This window comes from Ovis canadensis, chromosome X (assembly GCF_042477335.2).
Source record: "Ovis canadensis isolate MfBH-ARS-UI-01 breed Bighorn chromosome X, ARS-UI_OviCan_v2, whole genome shotgun sequence".
Classification (NCBI taxonomy): Eukaryota; Metazoa; Chordata; class Mammalia; order Artiodactyla; family Bovidae; genus Ovis; species Ovis canadensis.
In genome coordinates, this window is record NC_091727.1 from 65,295,453 (window position 1) to 65,314,705 (window position 19,253).

At 41.5% G+C, this 19,253-nt stretch overlaps 2 protein-coding genes across 5 annotated transcripts in view; both read left to right on the forward strand.

The window, feature by feature from the left end:
- NONO (non-POU domain containing octamer binding) overlaps positions 1 to 14,845 on the forward strand; it is a 27,861-nt gene extending 13,016 nt beyond the window's left edge. The window contains exons 1-11 of one of the 3 annotated variants that reach the window (XM_070291785.1): positions 1,300 to 1,823; positions 6,914 to 7,073; positions 8,067 to 8,260; positions 9,553 to 9,854; positions 10,639 to 10,734; positions 10,933 to 11,129; positions 11,474 to 11,558; positions 11,990 to 12,092; positions 12,606 to 12,645; positions 12,867 to 12,976; positions 13,633 to 14,845. In XM_070291785.1, the coding sequence (XP_070147886.1) occupies positions 6,923 to 7,073; positions 8,067 to 8,260; positions 9,553 to 9,854; positions 10,639 to 10,734; positions 10,933 to 11,129; positions 11,474 to 11,558; positions 11,990 to 12,092; positions 12,606 to 12,645; positions 12,867 to 12,976; positions 13,633 to 13,767 (1,413 nt within the window). In that variant the 5' untranslated portion in view covers positions 1,300 to 1,823; positions 6,914 to 6,922 and the 3' untranslated portion in view covers positions 13,768 to 14,845. Of the gene's footprint in view, positions 1 to 1,299; positions 1,824 to 6,902; positions 7,074 to 8,066; positions 8,261 to 9,552; positions 9,855 to 10,638; positions 10,735 to 10,932; positions 11,130 to 11,473; positions 11,559 to 11,989; positions 12,093 to 12,605; positions 12,646 to 12,866; positions 12,977 to 13,632 lie in introns of those variants that run through there. The other 2 variants (XM_070291786.1, XM_070291787.1) reach the window with 2 other exon arrangements.
- A 342-nt stretch (positions 14,846 to 15,187) lies between these two features.
- ITGB1BP2 (integrin subunit beta 1 binding protein 2) lies at positions 15,188 to 18,951 on the forward strand. 2 transcript variants are annotated; one of them, XM_070291788.1, is made up of 11 exons: positions 15,188 to 15,523; positions 15,774 to 15,823; positions 15,914 to 15,970; positions 16,048 to 16,178; positions 16,876 to 16,970; positions 17,078 to 17,136; positions 17,279 to 17,349; positions 17,464 to 17,563; positions 17,819 to 17,932; positions 18,131 to 18,193; positions 18,550 to 18,951. In XM_070291788.1, the coding sequence occupies exons 1-11, from the start codon at positions 15,460 to 15,462 to the stop codon at positions 18,772 to 18,774; spliced, it is 1,029 nt and encodes a 342-aa protein (XP_070147889.1). In that variant the 5' UTR covers positions 15,188 to 15,459; the 3' UTR covers positions 18,775 to 18,951. The 2 variants fall into 2 exon arrangements, with proteins under 2 accessions (XP_070147889.1, XP_070147890.1); XM_070291789.1 differs by having other exon boundaries at positions 15,386 to 15,523; positions 16,048 to 16,189.
- Positions 18,952 to 19,253: the final 302 nt, after the last annotated feature.

Consider the following 19,253-nt stretch of genomic DNA (forward strand, 5'->3'; position numbering starts at 1 on the left):
CTTAATCCTTCATGTATAAAAAGGCAGAAACTTTTCTCTTTGACCAGGACAGTGTAAATATAGAAAATAGAAATGCAAGAATGCAGTCATAATTGTAACCACTGGGATGAACAGGAGAGAATTTTCTCTTTTTACTCCTGAGTATTTGTTTTTGTTTTCTGTAAGCAGGAAAAATGTCTTTTTCAGGGTAGAGGTATTAATTCGTTTTTCATTATAGAGGTGTTGCCTGCGTGCCAAGTTCCTTTAGTCATGTCTGACGTTTTTCGACCCTGTGGACCATAGCCCACCAGGCTCTTCTGTCCATGGGATTCTCTAGGCAAGAATACTGGAGTGGGTTTGCCATGCCTTCCTCCAGGGGCTCTTCCCCACCCAGGGATTGAAGTCCAGTCTCTTGTGCCTCCTGCATTGGCAGGCGGGTTCTTTACCACTAGCGCCACCCGGGAAGCCCAATAGAGGTAGTATTTATTCTCCAAAAGTTTGGTAATCATTGGTATTGATATGTCCAACATGGTAGCCACTAGCCTTGTGTGACTGCTTGAATTTTAGCTAATTAAAATGCAGTGGAATTAATAATTCAGTTCCTCACGCACACTCCTATTTCAAGTTCTCAATGGCCACATATGGCCAGTAGGTACACCCATATTGAACAGAGCAGAAATAGAACATTTCTGTCATTGCAGGAGGTTCTAGACAATGCAGATTTAGATCACTGTGTCCCCACATAAGGTGGCGCCAGTGGGAAGACCCTGAAACCCTGAGTGTGAGTTAGTGGGAATTAACTACAAAGACCTATCAGGTGAGCAGTTGTAGTCCTCGATTAGCCACAGGGCTAGCTAGGCATTATTGAAAAATTGGCATCCTTTGGAGTACAGAAATCAGTCTGATCTGGAGGCCTAAAATGTATCCATGGCAATGATGACACCTGTTGATTCTCTCTGTAAAGCACGGGAACAATAATGATGTTTGGACTGCTGGGTTCCCTGGTTACCATGGAAATAAGAGTGCTGGTTACAATTCTGAGTAATTACGCAGAGACTGAAGTATCGATCTCCCCTCCTCGCTTCCATCCCTTTCTTTAACCATAACCATAGTGATGACTGTTTCAGCTGGGCTTCATGAGTCCACCTGGCAGCAGGAGAAGCAACTAAAAAATGTGATTAAGTAAGAAGTGTCAGAGTGTAAGTCTTAATGAGGAAATGTGAAAAAAGAAACATGGCGGGGCATTTTTTTTTTCCTGTAGAAAAAAGCGAGATCTACTACACTGAATACAATGACATTGTTACTCTAGCTGTTTGCACAGGCGCAGTGCAGGAATTCTCAGAGCACGCCTACGCGCACATTATCTCTTCTCTTTCCCTCTCTTTCCACTTTCCTCTCTCTCTCCCTTTTTCCCCCTCTCCTCTACCCCTCCCATCACTTGGTCTTTCGGTCTTTCCATTACTTAGTTGACGTCTCTCCTTTCGACCCTCCACTCCCTACCCGTTTATCCCCCTCCCCCTTTCCTTTTCCGCCTCTAGCGGACGCAACTTGCGCAAGCGCACTCGCTAGAAAGCCTCGCTCTTTGTCCCCATCTGTCGTTCACACGAACTCCAGTCTTTCACATTCAGTAGCCAATAAGATCGAAGAAATGGTGGAAAACCGATTCCACCTCTGGAGATAAATGTTGATTGGCATATCAGATAACCAATAGGGAACGCCACTTTGTACCCCTTGGGAGGCACCGATCTCCGCCGTCTCGTTTCCGGCGGTCGCGCGCTCTTTTCTCGGGACGGTAAAGGCCGTGTAGCGTCGCCGTTACTCTGAGCAGAAAACAGTCGGTGAGGGTGAGTATGGGGTCGACTTAGTTCTTGTTCGAGAGAAGAGTAGGATTTCTAGCGACAATCGGTGAAGGAAGAGATGACGGCGAGGCTAGGTTTGAAGGAAGGTGGGCCGTTCGTTCTGCGGCCCCTTGAGGCCTTGTCTCCGCGGCCACACGGTCTCCTCATCCCACCCGCGGAGGCCCATCGCTCTCCGCTGGTCTCGCCTTCTGCTTTAACCTGATTCCCGTTTCCCTTCCCTTGCCGTTTTTTTGTGCAACACATCTTGGAAGCTGAATCTTGTCAGTAAGTTCCCCAATCGTTGAGCCGCCCTGGGCCTGAGGGTGTGGGGTCTATTATCCGAGCGCCCTGAAGTCGCGGCTACAGGAGGAGGCGCTTTGTCGGGCGCTCCTCCTCTCGACCTCGTGAGGCCGTTAGTTCCGGAGGAGAAAGGGGGCCCCCTCCCCTACCCCAGCGATGCTTCTTTGTCAAAACTCTGAGCTGGGAAGTTCATCTGCTAGTCCAGCCCTTGCTGTTTTCCTAGGCAGATTCCTGAAGACTTTTTTTGTCCTGTTGCCTGTCTACTCGACCTGTTTATAACATTACTTTTTAAAAAATGAAAATTAATTTTATGGATTTCCTATCGGGTATTTTACCTTTGGAAAAACTGTTCTCGTAAGCTGCCGCTTTGTGTTCTTAGCAGAAGTCGAGGTTAAAGAGGACTGGGAGGCACTTTGTTATCTTCAGTCAAAGTTGAGGTAGGGGTAGGGTTGTCAGAGATAATACAGGACACCCTGTTAGATTTGAATTTCACGTAAACAACAAATTTTTTTAGTATACATGGAATGGGACACTAAAGATTTTTTTTTTTTCAAAACCTGAAATTCAAATTTAGCTGTAATGTGTTTTTATTTGATACATCTGGCCACTCTTAATAGGGGGATCCTGGCTAGATTTATATTGTGTCTTTGTCCATGTTACTTATTACTAAATGAAAGGTCCTAAGAGATTCTTGGAAAAGGGCCTTACCTGGCCAGTGCCTCCTGCAGCTTTCAGGCTCGTCCACATCCAGGCAGCCATTTCCATCTGGTAGATTTTTACCAGGTTTCCCCCACACACAGTTTCCACTTAAAAGTTGATCCTTTTCCTGAAAATTAAGGGGGCATTTTATTTAGGTTTCAGATATGTGGTGTAGTGTTTGGTTTGTGCAGTTGTGTTGCAAATAGCCCCAGTTTTTCTAACAGCAATATGTATTTGCTCTCAAGAAAGTCCATCAGGGTTAGTCTTTGGGGCAAATAAGTAGACATAAATCCTTACTGTTGACCTTTATGATTTATTCCCTTCTCAGAGGCCCCAGTGGCTAGGGGCAGTGAATTTATTACCCAGATATTTGCACATATTTCCAGATTATATTGGTGGTCATCATCAGAAGTACATTACAGGGACAAATGCTTACTGAATACTTGCTACTTTGTGGGCACTGTTTTAGGTGATTTATACAGTATTATTTTGTGTTCACTGTTGAATGACTTCTTGGGAAATAAACTGAAGGGAAAGAGTAATGATTGGCATTATGGAGACATTTACTCGACACAAAGGTAGGCAGTTTGGTTGTAAAAATAATTTTTGCTAGAATCCAGAAGAGCAAGGGAAGAATGTAATTGATGAAATTTGTCTAACTGGAGCACCGCATATGTAGAAATAGGGGTGGTGATTGTCAGCAAGAACAAGTAGCTGTAATGTCCATTATCTGGTTTGGTCAAAATAACCAGTCCTGTGAGATAGATGTTACCCCCATCTTACAAGTGAGGAAACTAAGACTCAGAGGTTAGGTGACATTTTAGTAAGTGTTTTGAATTCTAAAGTCTAAAATCAAGGTGAGTTCAATTACTCAGTTTATACCATAGCAATGAGCATGAGCTTTAGAGTTCAGCAGACCTGAGTTCTACTCCATGCTTCATCACATTTGTGTGACCTTGGATGTACATCAGTTTTCTTATTCAGAAGATAGTTGTGAGTATTAAATGAGATAATATAGGCTTAGCACAGTGCCTGACATTCAGTGATCAGTTAATATCTGGTATTAACATCTTAACTACCACATTGCACTTTCTAAAATAAAAAATAACTTCCATTGAAGTAATTCTAAATAGTTTAAAACATCCCTATGATCAAAGAGATAATTTCTACTAAGAAATTATAAAATGGCCTTTTTGAATGGAGTGGTGAGGTGTGATTAGGATGTAAATATAGAGTTTTTAATATTTCAGTTTTGAGTGGATCTCTGTAAAGATTTCTAGTAACATATAACATTGTGGGTTCCTGAATGGGATGCAAGATATTGAGGCTGGGGCCACTGACTCTTAAATTAAAGGCTGGAGATTAAAAAGCGAGAATTAAAAGCGAGAAAGACTCTTTGGATTCTAGCCAGAGGTAAGAAGAAATAGTTGGAGAAATGGCTATGAAAATAATTCACGTTTCTGCTATAGGCTTTTGGGATCAGGGGAATGGGGGTGTTTAATATGTAGGACTCATAGGGGAAAACATCTGATGCTAATGCCCACCTTACCTATCCCCAGCTCTATTTTTATGGTTTAATTTCTTGTATCTTATTTTTAAAAACATTTTCTCTTTTTTTTAAGGTGTCAAATTTGCTCTGAAACTGTTGCACTTATTCACAGTATTTAAAGTTGTTAAACTAAAAAAAATAATAATAATAAATAAAGTTGTTAAACTATAAACTATGTGGCAAAAGTCACAAAGGTGTTTAATAAAAATTTATCCTATGGAGATATTTATTGCAGCATTATAATAGGAAAAAGCTGAAAACAGCCTAAATGTCTCATAGGGAGTAGTTTAGTAAATTAGTGTACATCCAGTTGGACTTTATGTGACCATTAAAAATTATAATTAAGTTGACACTAGGAATGAGAAAAGGGTGAATATAAAATAGTGCATTTATGGTTGCAGTTTTGAAATGACAGTATATGTTTTTAAAGGTTAAGAAGCGAAAACGGAAATTGTGGGAGGAATATCTGTTCATAGAGGTGCCCCAAGACTTAGCTGAGAGCATTGGTTTATAATAGTGACAAATTATAAATAACCTAAGTGTCCTGGCACTATAAGGGCTTGGTTGACAGCAGAATACAGAGTCCATTAACAATAAATGTAGAAGATTTAGGGACATGGAGTATACCATTTAGAGTACATACAAATATGTAAATAAGTGACTGAAATGGCATATCAAAATGTCAACAGTGACTTTTTCAGTGGTCAGTCTTTGGGTTTTTGTTTTATTGTTTTCTATGTTAAAGATGTAGTTTGTACTTTATTAATGAAGAACAAAAGACTGATGAAATGATATACATGAGAATTCAAGTTTTGGCTTGAATGTCAGATTTCTAGTGAGGCCAAACTCACAACTATTTAAAATTGCAAATTTTCCCCTTCCACTCCCTGTCCACTTTCCCCTCCTCTCAACTTTTTATTTTCTCCTAGCACTAAACCTCTTAAGTACTATGTAATTTAATTATTATGTATATTTTCTCTCACTGGAAGGTTATCACTGCTGAAGGCAAGACTGTTCATTGATTCATCCCAAGCACCTAGAATAGTGTCTAGCAAATAAGCATTTGGTGAATAGTTATTGAATTAATGTAAAAAATTAATAAAAAAGAAAAAGTCATTTTTATCATTTTGTTACTGGAAAGCCAGTTATAGAGACTATTTCATGGATGTAGTTTTTAAATCTTAAATTATATTCTTAGAATAAATTATTAGAAGTAGAATTCCTGAGTTAAGAAATATGAACATCTTGATACCTCTTGTTACCTGTTGTCTTATAAAACAACTTTATACAGAACTTAACTGCATTGATATTTTCAGTTTTGGTAGGATATGATATAAAAACTGTATCAATGTTAAAGTTTTATACACATAAGTGTCTTGTATATTCCTCATCCAGAATCAACAGCTACCAAGCCTTTGTCACATTTTTTTAATCTGAGGAATATAATTTATTTTAAGGGAATCATGATGTTAATAATACAGTTTTTGGAGAAAAAATCATTTTCTGCATCTTTCTTTCAGTTAAATCTGACTGGAGGGTCTTATGTTTAGGATAAAAGATTCATGATTGATTTTTGTCCTTTAATTTACTGGAAAACTGCCCTTGGATAAGGGAGATAGTCCTCGGCTGATCCATTAGGAAATTTCCATCTTAAAACCATCAACTTTTGTATTCAGCCTGGATTATACCAGGAATTTTCATTTTAATCTTATGAGTTTTTGGCCATGCCTAGTGGCTTACAGGATCTCTATTCCCCAGTCAGGGATTGAAGCCCAGCCACAACAGTGGCTTGGAATCCTAACCACTAGGCAACCAGGGAACTCCCTTATTGATTATAAATGACAAAATTTAAGATTTTATGATTGTATATGTTTGTATTGGATGCTTTTATTACTTTGATAGTCATTTATCTTTCTATTATGGTTAATAATGATATTTAATAATAACAATATATGCTAGTACAGAACTAGTATTTTCACATATTCATCTTCATAGCTACCTTGAGAGGTAGGTGTTTTTATTATCCCTTTTATAACAACTTAAGGAAATGGTTCAAAAGTAATTTACTAGTAAGTGTTAGGACCATGTTTCAAATATAAGTATGTCTAAATCTATACAGCCCATACTTTTCCACAGTATCAACTATAGGCTAGGGCTGCAAGGTGCCAAAGAACAAGACTTACTAGTCCTCGAGATAACGAGAATCTATTTCAATCATTGTATTTTTAAAGTGTGCTTTAATATTATGATAGGGCCATTTTTTAGGGAGTAGATTATTTTGGGAAAGTCACTTCAATGCATGTAGTTATTGAACTGGAAGCTTCCTCAAGTCATTCTTTTGCAAGCTGTTCTTATTTAGTACTTGTCTAGTTTCTGTGTGCAATATAACTGCTAGTGCTGGTGGTTTTAGATGGTTGAATTGTACTCCTTCACCATACCTGTTTGAAATAGTACCATAGGTGATTAATTGACATGTAAGTCACCAGGAAATTAGTGACTGAATATGTTCTAAGCACTGAATGTGTCTGACATTCCAGTTTATTTTTAGGGTACAAAGATGCAGAGCAATAAAACTTTTAACTTGGAGAAACAAAACCACACTCCAAGGAAGCATCATCAACATCACCATCAGCAGCACCACCAGCAGCAACAGCAGCAGCCACCACCTCCACCAATGCCTGCAAATGGGCAGCAAGCCAGCAGCCAGAGTAAGTACATGCTAGGTAATGAAGTAGGAATAGGTTCTGTCTTGGGAATAGTTTCTTGATTTTTAAATTCGACTCTTGGGATTATAAAGGAATGGGCTTTTGTGGCACACCTTTGTTGTTCTTTTCCCTATTTACCTCAATACTTAGGATAGAAAAAGGCTGATTCTCTGAAAAGGAGCAGATATGTAGGATAGCAGTTGAATACAGGTTGCTTCGCTGCATTGGCACATCGTTTTGCTAAACACTGTGGTAATTGTATGACCAGTAGGTAGAGAAAATATAAAGAAGGTTTTTAAGACTTAATGGAGAAGAAATCTGATACTGAGTATTATACTTTTAGCCTAGGGCCTCTGCCTCCCTAGTTTTAATCAGAGTAAAAGATCTTTAAAGATATGTTCTCATCCATTCCACTAACTTTGAGCACCTCTTGCATGCGTCTAAAACTACAAACAACCTCATCTTCCTTATTTCTAAAAATTCCTACAAAGAATACTCTTTCCTAACTCATTTCTTTTCATTACATTACCCCAAGCCTGAAAGAATGGGAACTGTTAAGGTTATGAAGATTGACTTGGGATTGGGAAATAGGGCAGTTTTTTTGTTTTGTTTTGTTTTGTTTTTAATTATGTTTTAAATGTAAAAATCCAGTCACTTCTGACATAGAGCTCCTTGACTTGCTTGGTTTTCTCTTTGACAGTAGCTCTTGTATTGTCTTTCTGTCTCTTGAGTTAGTCTAGGTTGGCTCCTGGACCATAGTAGAGCTGTTGAGAAGTCCGTCCTCCCTCCCTCCACCCCCCAGATCTCTGCATACTGCTTTCACATTCTAAGTGCAATTTAACCACTGATAAGTGGTTAGTGGATAGATTCCATTGGGAAATGGTGTTGACTTCTTTATAGCAATTACATTTCTTATCTAGCAGCAGTTGTAACTCTTTGAGGATATGACTGTAAATCTCTCCCCAATCTTTTAAGTGACTATGTTTCTTCTCTCAGATGAAGGCTTGACTATTGACCTGAAGAATTTTAGGAAACCAGGAGAGAAGACCTTCACCCAGCGTAGTCGGCTGTTTGTGGGCAATCTTCCTCCTGACATCACTGAGGAGGAGATGAGGAAACTGTTTGAGAAATATGGGAAGGCAGGCGAAGTCTTCATTCATAAGGACAAGGGCTTTGGCTTTATCCGCTTGGTAAGCAGCTGTGTGCTCTAAAATGTGGTGAAGCTAGGAAATGATGGCTATGGAAAATTAGGCAGTAGAAATAATTCTCAGATGATGTTTGTAAAAGCTTATAGTTGGTAGAACAGGACAAAATGCAGATTTTATTTTAATTTTTCCTGATAGGTTTTTGTTTCAAGACAACATAGGTTTATTTGCCTAGGACTCTGGGGCTTAAGTATGCCCTTTGGAACTTTTTTTAATTGGGAAATTTCAAGCATATAGAAGTGGAGAGAATAGTGCAGTGAACCTGTACATACTTGTTAACCCAGCTTCAATAACTATCAAGTCATAGTTAATCTTGTTTTTTCTGTACCTTTCCCCTGTTTACTGTCCCCTACAAATACTTTTAGTAAGTTAAGATTTTTTCCTGAAAAAATAGGAAAAGACTTTTAGTAATGATCAAGATTTATATAATTTATTTCCAAAGCCTTTATGCGTGTATTATTTCACTTAAGAGTCCTCAAAACCATGAGGGGACAGTTTTATATCTTTTTTTTTTTTAATCTACTTTGAAATAAAAATTTTAATTGCTAAAATCCACATAATATAACATTTATCATAACCGTTTTTAAGTGTAGATGTCTGATTTTATTTAGGAAATGTGTTTAAGTGTGTGGGGGAAACCTTTTTGGGCATTATCTATCTCCATAAATGAGGAATATAATGTGCTAGTAAGATCACTGGATGTTATAGTCAGAACCAGTCTTCATTCCAGATCTACCACTAACTCAAAACTGTATGGGCAAGTCATTTTTTCTGGGGCTCAGGTTCCTCTTTAAGAATGTGGAGGGGAGGGTCCCATCAAGGTCTGTGGTTCTAAAGAGGTCTCTTGGAGGGTGTAGTGATTCTGATTACTCTGGTACATAGCTAGCTGAAACTAAAATAATTCTGACTTCTGTATTGTAAGAGTAGGTTTTATGCTGGTCATTGTCCAGATTTAACACTTAAGAGAATAGCTTGTCATACTGATGACCATGTAAGTGATGTTAACTCTAGAATTTCCAGTTGATTTATTACAAGGCCATCAGAGCAATTAGGTTAACCAAAGAATTATCTGAAACACATGAATCCGTTCTTCCAGTTCCATCCTTTTTGTTTTGTTTTGTTTTGTTTTTGTATGCTTGTTGCCAAGGGTTTTGGGTTTGGTTTTTTCTTTTTTTGAGACACTGAGGTATTGAGCTATGGTACTTTAGACTCTTGATGGCTGTGTAGGTGGTCATTGTTCAGCTGTTGAGTTATTCTGACTTTTCTCTGCTTCCTAGGAAACACGAACGCTAGCGGAGATTGCCAAAGTAGAACTGGACAACATGCCACTCCGTGGAAAGCAGCTGCGTGTGCGCTTTGCCTGCCATAGTGCATCCCTTACAGTCCGAAACCTTCCTCAGTATGTGTCCAATGAACTGCTGGAGGAGGCCTTTTCTGTGTTCGGCCAGGTGGAGAGGGCTGTAGTCATTGTGGATGATCGAGGCAGGCCCTCAGGAAAAGGCATTGTTGAATTCTCAGGGAAGCCAGCTGCTCGAAAAGCTCTGGACAGATGCAGTGAAGGCTCCTTCCTGCTAACCACGTGAGTGAGGGGTCATTTTCAGAAACATACCTTAAATGCTACTTCCTTCTGTGGTCTGGGGAGTTAACCTCTAAGAACCATGTTCTTGTGTTCATTTAGAAGACTAGATACTATCCAGCTCTCTGGTAGGGTTTTCAGTATAATCTTAAATTAATGGAAATGGTATGAGGATTAAAAGATAGACATTTTCAGTAAGTTGTCATTTAGTCAGTTGTTAAATCTCCCCTTACTGTGAAGTTTTAGAACTCGTAAATTGTTTTGTGCATGCAGTATCTCTCTTAGTATTTATTCCAAGTCATTATTTTGAGTTGTTGTATCTGAGCTAAGTTGAGTTCTGAGCTTACCCAGTTGTATCCGACATTTTTGTGAACTCATAGACTGTAGCTCACCAGGCTTCTCTGTCCGTGTACTTTCCCAGGCAAGAATACTGGAGTGGGTTGCTGTTTCCTTTCCAGGGGATCTTCCCGACCCAGGGCTCAAGCCTGTGGAACCTGTAGCATCTCCTGCATGGCAGGCGAATGATGGCTGCAATGGGGCAGCCCCACACTTAAGTACTTTACCTACTTAAAGGCTGTGTTCAGAGATCTGAACCCTAACCCCAGATTCCACAGAGTTCTATTTAAAGAACTTGGTTACTTGGGACTAGGTGTAAAAGCACCTTCAGAAGTATGTTTAATTGTTTAGTGCTGACCCTTAATTAGTTCATTGTGCCACTGACTCGTAGAGAGGGAAGACTAATGAAGGTTATACTTTGACTAACACTGAGTGTTTTTCTTTCTCCCAGATTTCCTCGACCTGTGACTGTGGAGCCCATGGACCAGTTAGATGATGAAGAGGGACTCCCAGAGAAGCTGGTTATAAAGAATCAGCAATTTCACAAGTATGTGATCCTGACAGATTCCCTGTTAGTTGTTTGCCTATTTATTCTTAAGGAAGCTTGTAATGGGTTGTGTAAAAGAGGCAAGTCTTTGCTGTATGTGTTCAGTGGCAGCCATTGTCTTGGCCCTTGGGAGGAATGTAGTGTTTAGTTGGGAGAATCTTGGACAGAGTTTTAGTAACCCAGAAACCTTGTCAATAGAGAGCGAGAACAGCCACCCAGATTTGCACAGCCTGGCTCCTTTGAGTATGAGTATGCCATGCGCTGGAAGGCACTTATTGAGATGGAAAAGCAGCAGCAGGACCAAGTGGACCGAAACATCAAGGAAGCTCGTGAGAAGCTGGAGATGGAAATGGAGGCTGCTCGCCATGAGCACCAGGTCATGCTGATGAGGCAGGGTGAGTATCTACCTAAGGCTTAAAACTAGAAGAAGGACAAAATAACTTTTTTTCAGGAGTTTCTTTGTATCAATCAATAGAGAAAGGCCTAAACTTCAGCTTTTATTCTCTGAAATATTTTGTTGATCTTGGTAGGCAAATGAGCTTGGAGATGTGGCAGAGGATACTGGATTCTGTGGAGAAGGAAATAATAGGTTTGACTTCATTTTTGGAATCTGGATACCTCGGATGGCCACTCAGGGATTAAATATCCCCTTTGCTTTCTGGATCTTTATTTGTGGAAAATTAATGGGCCTATATGAGGAGGGTGAAGAATACTCTGAATCAGTCTGTTGTTTTTCTAGATTTGATGAGGCGCCAAGAAGAACTTCGGAGGATGGAAGAGCTGCACAATCAAGAAGTGCAAAAACGAAAGCAGCTGGAGCTCAGGTAACTTTTTTTTCCTCCAACCCTTTTTCTCCGACAACTCTAAAAGGTAATGTCTTACTCCTGCTTCTTTACCACCATGCTATCTCATGCATTTGTAAATATGTTGGCAAATATTTCCTGGCTGCTTCTCAAGTTCTCCCTTTAGGTAGATGTTTTGACTGCCCATGGTTCTGTGAATTCTTGGGACTGCGCTAAAGAGGAAAGCAGCTGAGTGATTGGTCTCATGAGGCTGCCTCCTTTGGGAAAGAACTTTTTCCCCTAAAGGACATATCGGGGTTGTTTTAGGGCTGGGCCGACTTAACAGTTGCCTGGAGAACTAAGGTAGTTTTCAGTGGGCTCTTGGATCTCCTTGGCTGAGTGCCCTATTAAGACAGATAATCTGTTCAAGTTCTGGAATGCCTGTGCTTAAATATCTTGGTGACTCTGTGCAGGCAGGAGGAGGAGCGCAGGCGCCGAGAGGAAGAGATGCGGCGGCAACAAGAAGAAATGATGCGACGACAGCAGGAAGGATTCAAGGGAACCTTCCCTGATGCGGTATATCTCTCATGTGCCCATGATACGACAAACTCACCACTAGGATTAGGAAACAATAGGCTATGACCAATTTTTCCATTCTGTGACACTTCTTTTAGAAAGAAGCAGTCATAGGAAGGAAAGGTAAGGTTTGAAGAGGAGCTCTTTTTGCCTCACGGGCAATTTAGGATGAAAAGCTGGGGCTAGTGTGTGCTGTTTAATCTCAGTGACTGCAGGATCAGATAGATTCAGTCCTGTAGCAGCCTTGCCTGGTCTTCTGATGTCCTCAGCAGTTGTTGTACAGGTTGGAGCCCTGAAAGAAATCATGTGTCTCTCCTTTCATCTCTCAATTTGTTCCTAATAGGAAACTCGACTTGTGTCCTAGTAGCTCTAAACTTGAGTTCATTGTACAACTACAGTGAGTTAATTTAAGGAGCTGTTGCAGATGTTCTTTAGTATGTGGTCCTTAGTGGATTGTGGTAGAATGAATGCAGTGCTGTCTTGGACTGTCTTGAGTGTTTTTTTGTTTTCCAGAGAGAGCAGGAGATACGGATGGGTCAGATGGCTATGGGAGGTAAGGGCTTAGGAGATTAATGGTACAGATTTCTTATTTTGTCTCATCTCTGGTGAACTATGTAGCTTCTCCTACCTCGTCCAAATTTAAGGGGCTTGACATTTCTGGAAGCAAATTTTGGTGGGAGGGTAACATGTCTTAGCCCAGAGGTCTTGGCTTGTTTCCCTTGGTGTAGATAAAGTCAATGTCTGTCTCCTCTACTGATCACTACTCTGCTTTAGGTGCTATGGGCATAAACAACAGAGGCGCCATGCCCCCTGCTCCTGTGCCAGCTGGTACCCCAGCTCCTCCAGGACCAGCCACTATGATGCCAGATGGAACCTTGGGATTGGTAAACTGCAGAGCTTTATAGTAGCTAAATGGTGATAGGAGGAAGGACTTTGCCTTCATGGTCCTTGGGCCTGCTACAAATTAAATAGTTTTTAGGATCACTGTTATCTATAAAATGTTAACCTCAAGCTCTTTGAGTCTTGTGCAAACCCAATCTTAAATTATATTTTATCTTCTGACTGGCTAGTCTTGATTGACATTTTTTGCTACCCTGGGTAAATAGGTTCCCTTTTGGAGGGAAGGCAACAAAGGTTAGGCATTATATGAAATACATGTGAGTCCAAAAGATTTGTGGCTCATGCAATCCTGAGGTGGTTTAGTTGTAGTGTCAGAATGTTTACTTTGAATAGGGTTAAATTTGCCTGCCCTTGTCCATATACCTAGTTCAGGAAAAAGGACTTGGCTAACATTTATCCAGCCCAGGAATTTAGTATATAATGTTACCTAGCCTGTAGGAATCAGGATAAAAAGTTAAAGATGGTTGGGTAGACCTGTCAGCAACTTCCTTTTTAGGGTTATCCACTATAGTTTAAACAGGCTTAGTCTCCCCTACCATCAGGAATGTTGAATGGAAGTGGCCTCCAGGGGAGGGAATATGGATGGGTGAGAAGCTAGGGCACAGGTTCTATTATAACATCATTCTCTTTTCTCCTTAAGACCCCACCAACAACTGAACGGTTTGGCCAAGCTGCTACAATGGAAGGAATTGGAGCAATTGGTGGAACCCCTCCTGCATTCAACCGTGCAGCTCCTGGAGCTGAATTTGCTCCAAACAAACGTCGCCGATACTAATAAAATTGCAGTGTCTAGTTTCCCAAAACCCTTAAAAGAAGGACCCTTTTTGGACTTAGCCGAATTCTACTCTGGAAAAGTGTTAGGGATTCCTCCCAATAGTTTAGGTCTTCCCTGCCTGTAGTACTCTAGGGAGTATGTTGGAGGCAGAGGGTAAGGGAGGGGTGATATTTAACAAATCAGTTCTATGTGGTATATCCTTTCACTAATCAATTCTGTGTGGTGCATTCCTAAAATCTCATGTGATTGTTGAGAGCCTGCGAGGGCCAGGGAGCCATGGCAAAATGGATCCAATTAGAGCCCCCATTAATCTTAATCATTCCACTTTTTGTCCATCCTGTTCTATTTGCTTTCTTGAGCCCCCCCCACCCCCCACCCCAGTCGGTAAAGAATCTGCCTGCAATGATGGAGACCTGATTTCGATTCCTGGGTCAGGAAGATCCCCTGGAGAAGGAAATGGCAACCCACTCCAGTATTCTTGCCTGGAGAATCCTGTAGACAGAGGAGCCTGGCAGGCTACAGTCCATGGGGTCACAAGAGTTGGACACGACTTAGTGCACTGTCTCACCCCAGAGATCCTGCCACATATACCACGAAAACGAAACATCCCCCAATGACCTTGGCCCCACTGTTCCAATCACTCCCAGGTGGGAATTCAGGCACATGTCCACAGAGGTCACAGACAACATACATACGGTTCTGTTATGTCCCATATATTACCCTTTCATGTCCCAAGGAAGACATTTTCTCTTAGAGATTTTCATTTAGTATATCTTTAAAAAATCTTGTGTTAAACTTGCCTCCATCTTTTTCTTGGGTAAGGACAACCCAGAAATGGCCCTTTTGTGTCTGTGATGTTGCCATTCACAGCTTTGATAGGCCTAGTACAATCTTGAGAACAGGGTTGCTGTATGCTGAATGTCAGACGGTAGCTCTTAGCTTTGCCTATCTTAGGTAGTTATGCTGTGCATTTTTTATTGGTGTACCATGTTTGATTTGTCCCTAATACCTTTGAAGTTTTTCTGAGAAATGAAATAATGCAACATGAACTTATTAAAATACATTTTAAGCCTTTTAATTTTCTGTGCTGTTTTTGAAGGGGGGAGGAAGGGAAGTTCTGTCTCAGATGAGTACAAGGCTATAAGAATAATCCTTTATGACCTTTTGCTTAAAATATTAATTATCTAGGCAAACATGGGAAAGTTAGATGTATACTATGGTCAAAGTGGTTGAAGATCCGGTGCTATTGGTGGTACACAGAAGTAATGAGGATGGGAGGAAAGCTGCTGCTTTGAAAGAGGAAGAAAATGGGCTGGAGGAATTGGGGTGCCTTCAGCAAACTGGGAGGGGGCTTAAAATTGGTTCTTTGTTTCTGAGCAGGCTTGAACTTGGCATGGTAAATCTAAAACAAGTCTCAGCAATGGTTAGCTGACCTCACCCAGGTTCCAAGCCCTACTCTGCCTGATACTTTTTTCTTAAGCCTCAGAGCTGAAATGTTCCTGAGTTCTTCCCTATTGGCTGGGAAGACCAACTGAAGTTCCCTTGCCCATGTTAGGAGGTGTACGCCTCCTGAACTAAAGATAGAAACAGCTGGCCTTTCCAGGCAGCTAAAAGCCTCCAGACTAAGAGGTGTTCCCCACTCGACAGCCAGACTCCTTGAAATACCCTTTCAGTAATTCTACCAACGCCTCCATGTCTCTACTCTGCCATAACAAAGGCTGTGGGCAGCATTTTGACCCCCAAACCAACCTTCCTGGTGAGTAATCCTGACCTTGCCAGGAGCTCTGTGGGTGCTAAGGGAGTTGTCAGCTGTAGGCAGTCTGTTAAAGGAACAGAAATTTAGTGTGTACCTGCCTTAGTTTAATTGGTCTGGGTGTTCTTCAGTCTTTACTGATATATATATATATATATATATATATTTATACCATAAGGAAAGATTGTCAGCATATAAACCTGGAAAAGTAAGGATTCCTTTCCTTCCTTGATCTTGTTACTGGTATCCACAGATTCCTGTTACCATCACCCTGGGGTCCCAATCTTCCATGATGCACTTAAGGTGAGGAATAGGGAAGGGGGGAGTAGCAAGACCATTTTGCAAAAGAAATGCAGCCAGGAATCTAAGCTGAGCTGGGTGTTTTGTTACCAGGGTTGGTCCTGCTGCCGGAAGCGAACTGTAGATTTCTCTGAGTTTCTAAACATCAAGGTAAATTCTTTACTTTCGGGTATTCTGCCCCCAATAGAAGGATTCCATCCCTAATCTTCTTTCCCTATCTATACTAGGGCTGTACTGTGGGACCACACTGTGCTGAGAAGCTCCCTGAGGGCCCTGGTACAAGCAGTTCACTTCAGGAGCAAAGACCTCCGAATGTGATTCCAAAGTCAGCAGAGACTTTGCGTCGGGAGAGGCCCAAGTAAAGAGGAGGTCCCTGGGTTTTTCGTACATTCATTGAGCTTTTTAGGAGTGATTAATAGGTCATTGAGGTTTGGGAGCTAGAGACCAGAGATATGAGGAGACCCAAGTGTCAGGGCTTGGTGTATGTTTTGTGCCTTAGGGGAAATTTGTCCAGAAATAATGTCCTTTGATCTTAAGATGGTATGGGGTATGATGGGGTAGGTATTTTGAATCAACAGAGTAGATAGCCTCTCACAAACACACACTTTGTTATAATACAAGGGTGATTGTTGAATGAATTGGGTTTTTTTCTTTTTGGGAGAGTTTTAAAATGTTTTATATATTAAGAATGTAGTAGTATTGGCAGCCAGGAGGTTGCCAAGAAGAATAAATCAATTTTGTGGCAATAATATGAGCAACAGAAGAAAGTCTACAGTTAATCAGATGGAGAAAAGGGAATGATGCAGTTGTATAGAAAAATATGGATTTAGAGCAACTGAGTAGATTGGCAAGAGAAGCCCTGGGGAATTCCCCAGGGTTCAAGGATTTGGCATATCCACAGAGAAGAAGATTGGCAATGGGATTGCTATCCATCTTCTCTAACTCTGCCCTACTTTCACCAGACTTCTTCAATTCCAATACCACTGGTGGGAAGGTTGGCACTGTTGGTCACAGTTAGTGGGTCAGGACTAAATCACCGCACCCATACCCCCTAGGTCAGAGTTGCTTCCAAAGTTGCTTCCGCTAAATATATCCCAAGCCCTGGAAATGGCACTGGAACAGAAGGAATTAGACCAAGAACCTGGAGCAGGTAAGTGGGTCCTTAGTAGGACAGGTTTCACAGGCTGGAATTTAGTGAAAGTGGCAGTTGGGTGGAAGAAATGAATAGCGTTCCTGACTCTTGTTTTCTTTGCCCAGGAGTTGACAGTAGCCTGATCCGGATTGGGGCCAGCTGCCAGAACCCAGGATGTGATGCTGTGAGTGAGAGTTTCTGGAGGACTCAAGCGTGTGTTTGAGAGATGTGATGCCCGAGGGATGGCTGGGTATAGATGTGAGGCTGCATACATTTTTATTCATTCTGATCTGATTCTTTTCCTGATTCTCCTTTATCTGTCTTAGGTATACCAAGGCCTAGAGAGTGATGCTACTCCGTGTACCTACCACCCTGGAGCACCTCAATTCCATGAGGGGTGATGAAGGGGACTGGGTGGGCTGTGAGACAGGTTTTTCCCAATATTGACCTTTAGATTGGAGTGCTTGTGGAGAGGGGAAAGGAGATTAAGTGAATTCTATTCCTACCTCAGGGTGAAATCTTGGAGCTGTTGTGGCATCCAGACCCTGGATTTTGGGGCATTCCTGGCACAGCCAGGATGCAGAGTTGGTAGACATGATTGGGGGAAGCAGGTAAGTCCTGACTTTAATGAACCCTTGATTAGAACCCAGTTCCCAAATAATTTCTCCTCCTTGTACCTCATGGCCAAGCTCTGTATCTTCTCCCTTTGCATGGACCAAATAAGATTTCTGCTCCCAGTGGTTTTGCAATATGAGGTCATGTTAATCTTTCTGACATTCCCTTGTTTCTTCTCCACATACACCATGAGAACGCCCCTTGGGATAAGAGTCCATTCTTACCATCCACATTTCACATCTTCTTTTTAGCTGCCAGCATCTTGCCGTCATGATTGGCATCAGACAGATTCCTTAGTAGTGGTGACTATATATGGCCAGATTCCACTTCCTGCATTCAACTGGGTGAAGGCCAGTCAAACTGAGGTGAGGAATCATCTTACAGGCTGAGTCGTCGTATGCAGTTAATATGTAGGCTCCATAGTCCTCTGGTAGAGCTCTAAGGTCAGGGTTATCTGACTGGCCTGTGGATGTAGGAAATACACCACTGGCCTGCTTCTGTGTCATAATAATGTGTTCTGACCTTCTGGGATTGTTCCTACCCCTGTAATTCTTTTCTCTCAGCTTCATGTCCACACTGTCTTTGATGGTAACCGTGTGTTCCAAGCACAGATGAAGCTCTGGGGGGTAAGTGAAGAGAAAGGGGCACAAGAGGGGGAGGCAGATGGGGTAAAAAGAAGGGCTGGACTGGAATGAATAGAGGGTGTCTTGAGGGACGAAGTTGTAGTGGGAAAGTGGAGGTTTTCTCATTTGCTTTGATATTCTCTCTCTCTCTCCCTCTTCTCCCTATTTTCTCCCCTTCCCCCCAACTCCCCTTTCTTTCCTCTTTCTCTCTCTCCCCTACTTATTCCTTCCCTATGTTTTTCCCCATCTTGCATTTTTTATTTTTCTCCCTGTCATTCATCACCACCCTGCCCTGACCCCAATCCCTTTGGTTTCCTCATTTTCTCTTCTGTGTTCCTCTATCTTTCCCTCCTCCTCAGGTCATAGACGTGGAGCAGAGCTCTGTCTCCTTGATGCCATCTCGGGTTGAAATTTCCCTGGTCAAGGCTGACCCAGGATCCTGGGCCCAGCTGGAGCACCCCGATGCACTGGCTGAGAAGGCTAAGGCAGAGGTTGGGTTAGAGATGGATGAGGAAGAGTCTGAGGATTCAGATGATGACTTGAGCTGGACAGAGGAGGAAGAGGAGGAAGCAATGGGAGAATAGTGACACCAGACAGTCAAGTCTAGATAGGATCTCAGTGACTCCCTTAGAATTTCAGAGACCAGGATATGGTTGGCCATGGAGTGTCACTGAGCAACAGGAGGCAGAAGGAGGGGAGAACAAAAGTGTCCAAACCATGCTGTTTTTTCCCGTAAATAAATCTTGTATTCTGCAGTTTCACATAGTGTTGTTCTCTCACCTCACTATCTAAGATTGCATTCATTCCCTCCAGCTTCTGTGTGTGTGTGTAACACACATGTGTGAATACAAGCACATGCAATCAATTCTTCACAACCACCAAGTATTTACTGAGTACTTACTACGTGCCCAGTTACATGTTAGGTGGTTTAGAGGTATCTGAGAAGCAGTAGGCTTATTCATTCCTGTTAGGAAAATTATAGTGTGGTTGCCAAGTCAAGGCTAATCTATATGAGATAATAATAAACATTATCAAGTAGTTTAACTGAGTGCTAAATTGTGCA

Bases quoted from the DNA above. Each gene is read 5' to 3' on its own strand.
- ITGB1BP2 (XM_070291788.1), top strand. From the start codon at position 15,460: ATGTCTCTACTCTGCCATAACAAAGGCTGTGGGCAGCATTTTGACCCC. The intron at 16,179-16,875 runs GTAAAGAGGAGG...CATACCCCCTAG, and splicing joins TTGCGTCGGGAGAGGCCCAA to GTCAGAGTTGCTTCCAAAGT. The intron at 18,194-18,549 runs GTAAGTGAAGAG...CCTCCTCCTCAG, and splicing joins CACAGATGAAGCTCTGGGGG to GTCATAGACGTGGAGCAGAG.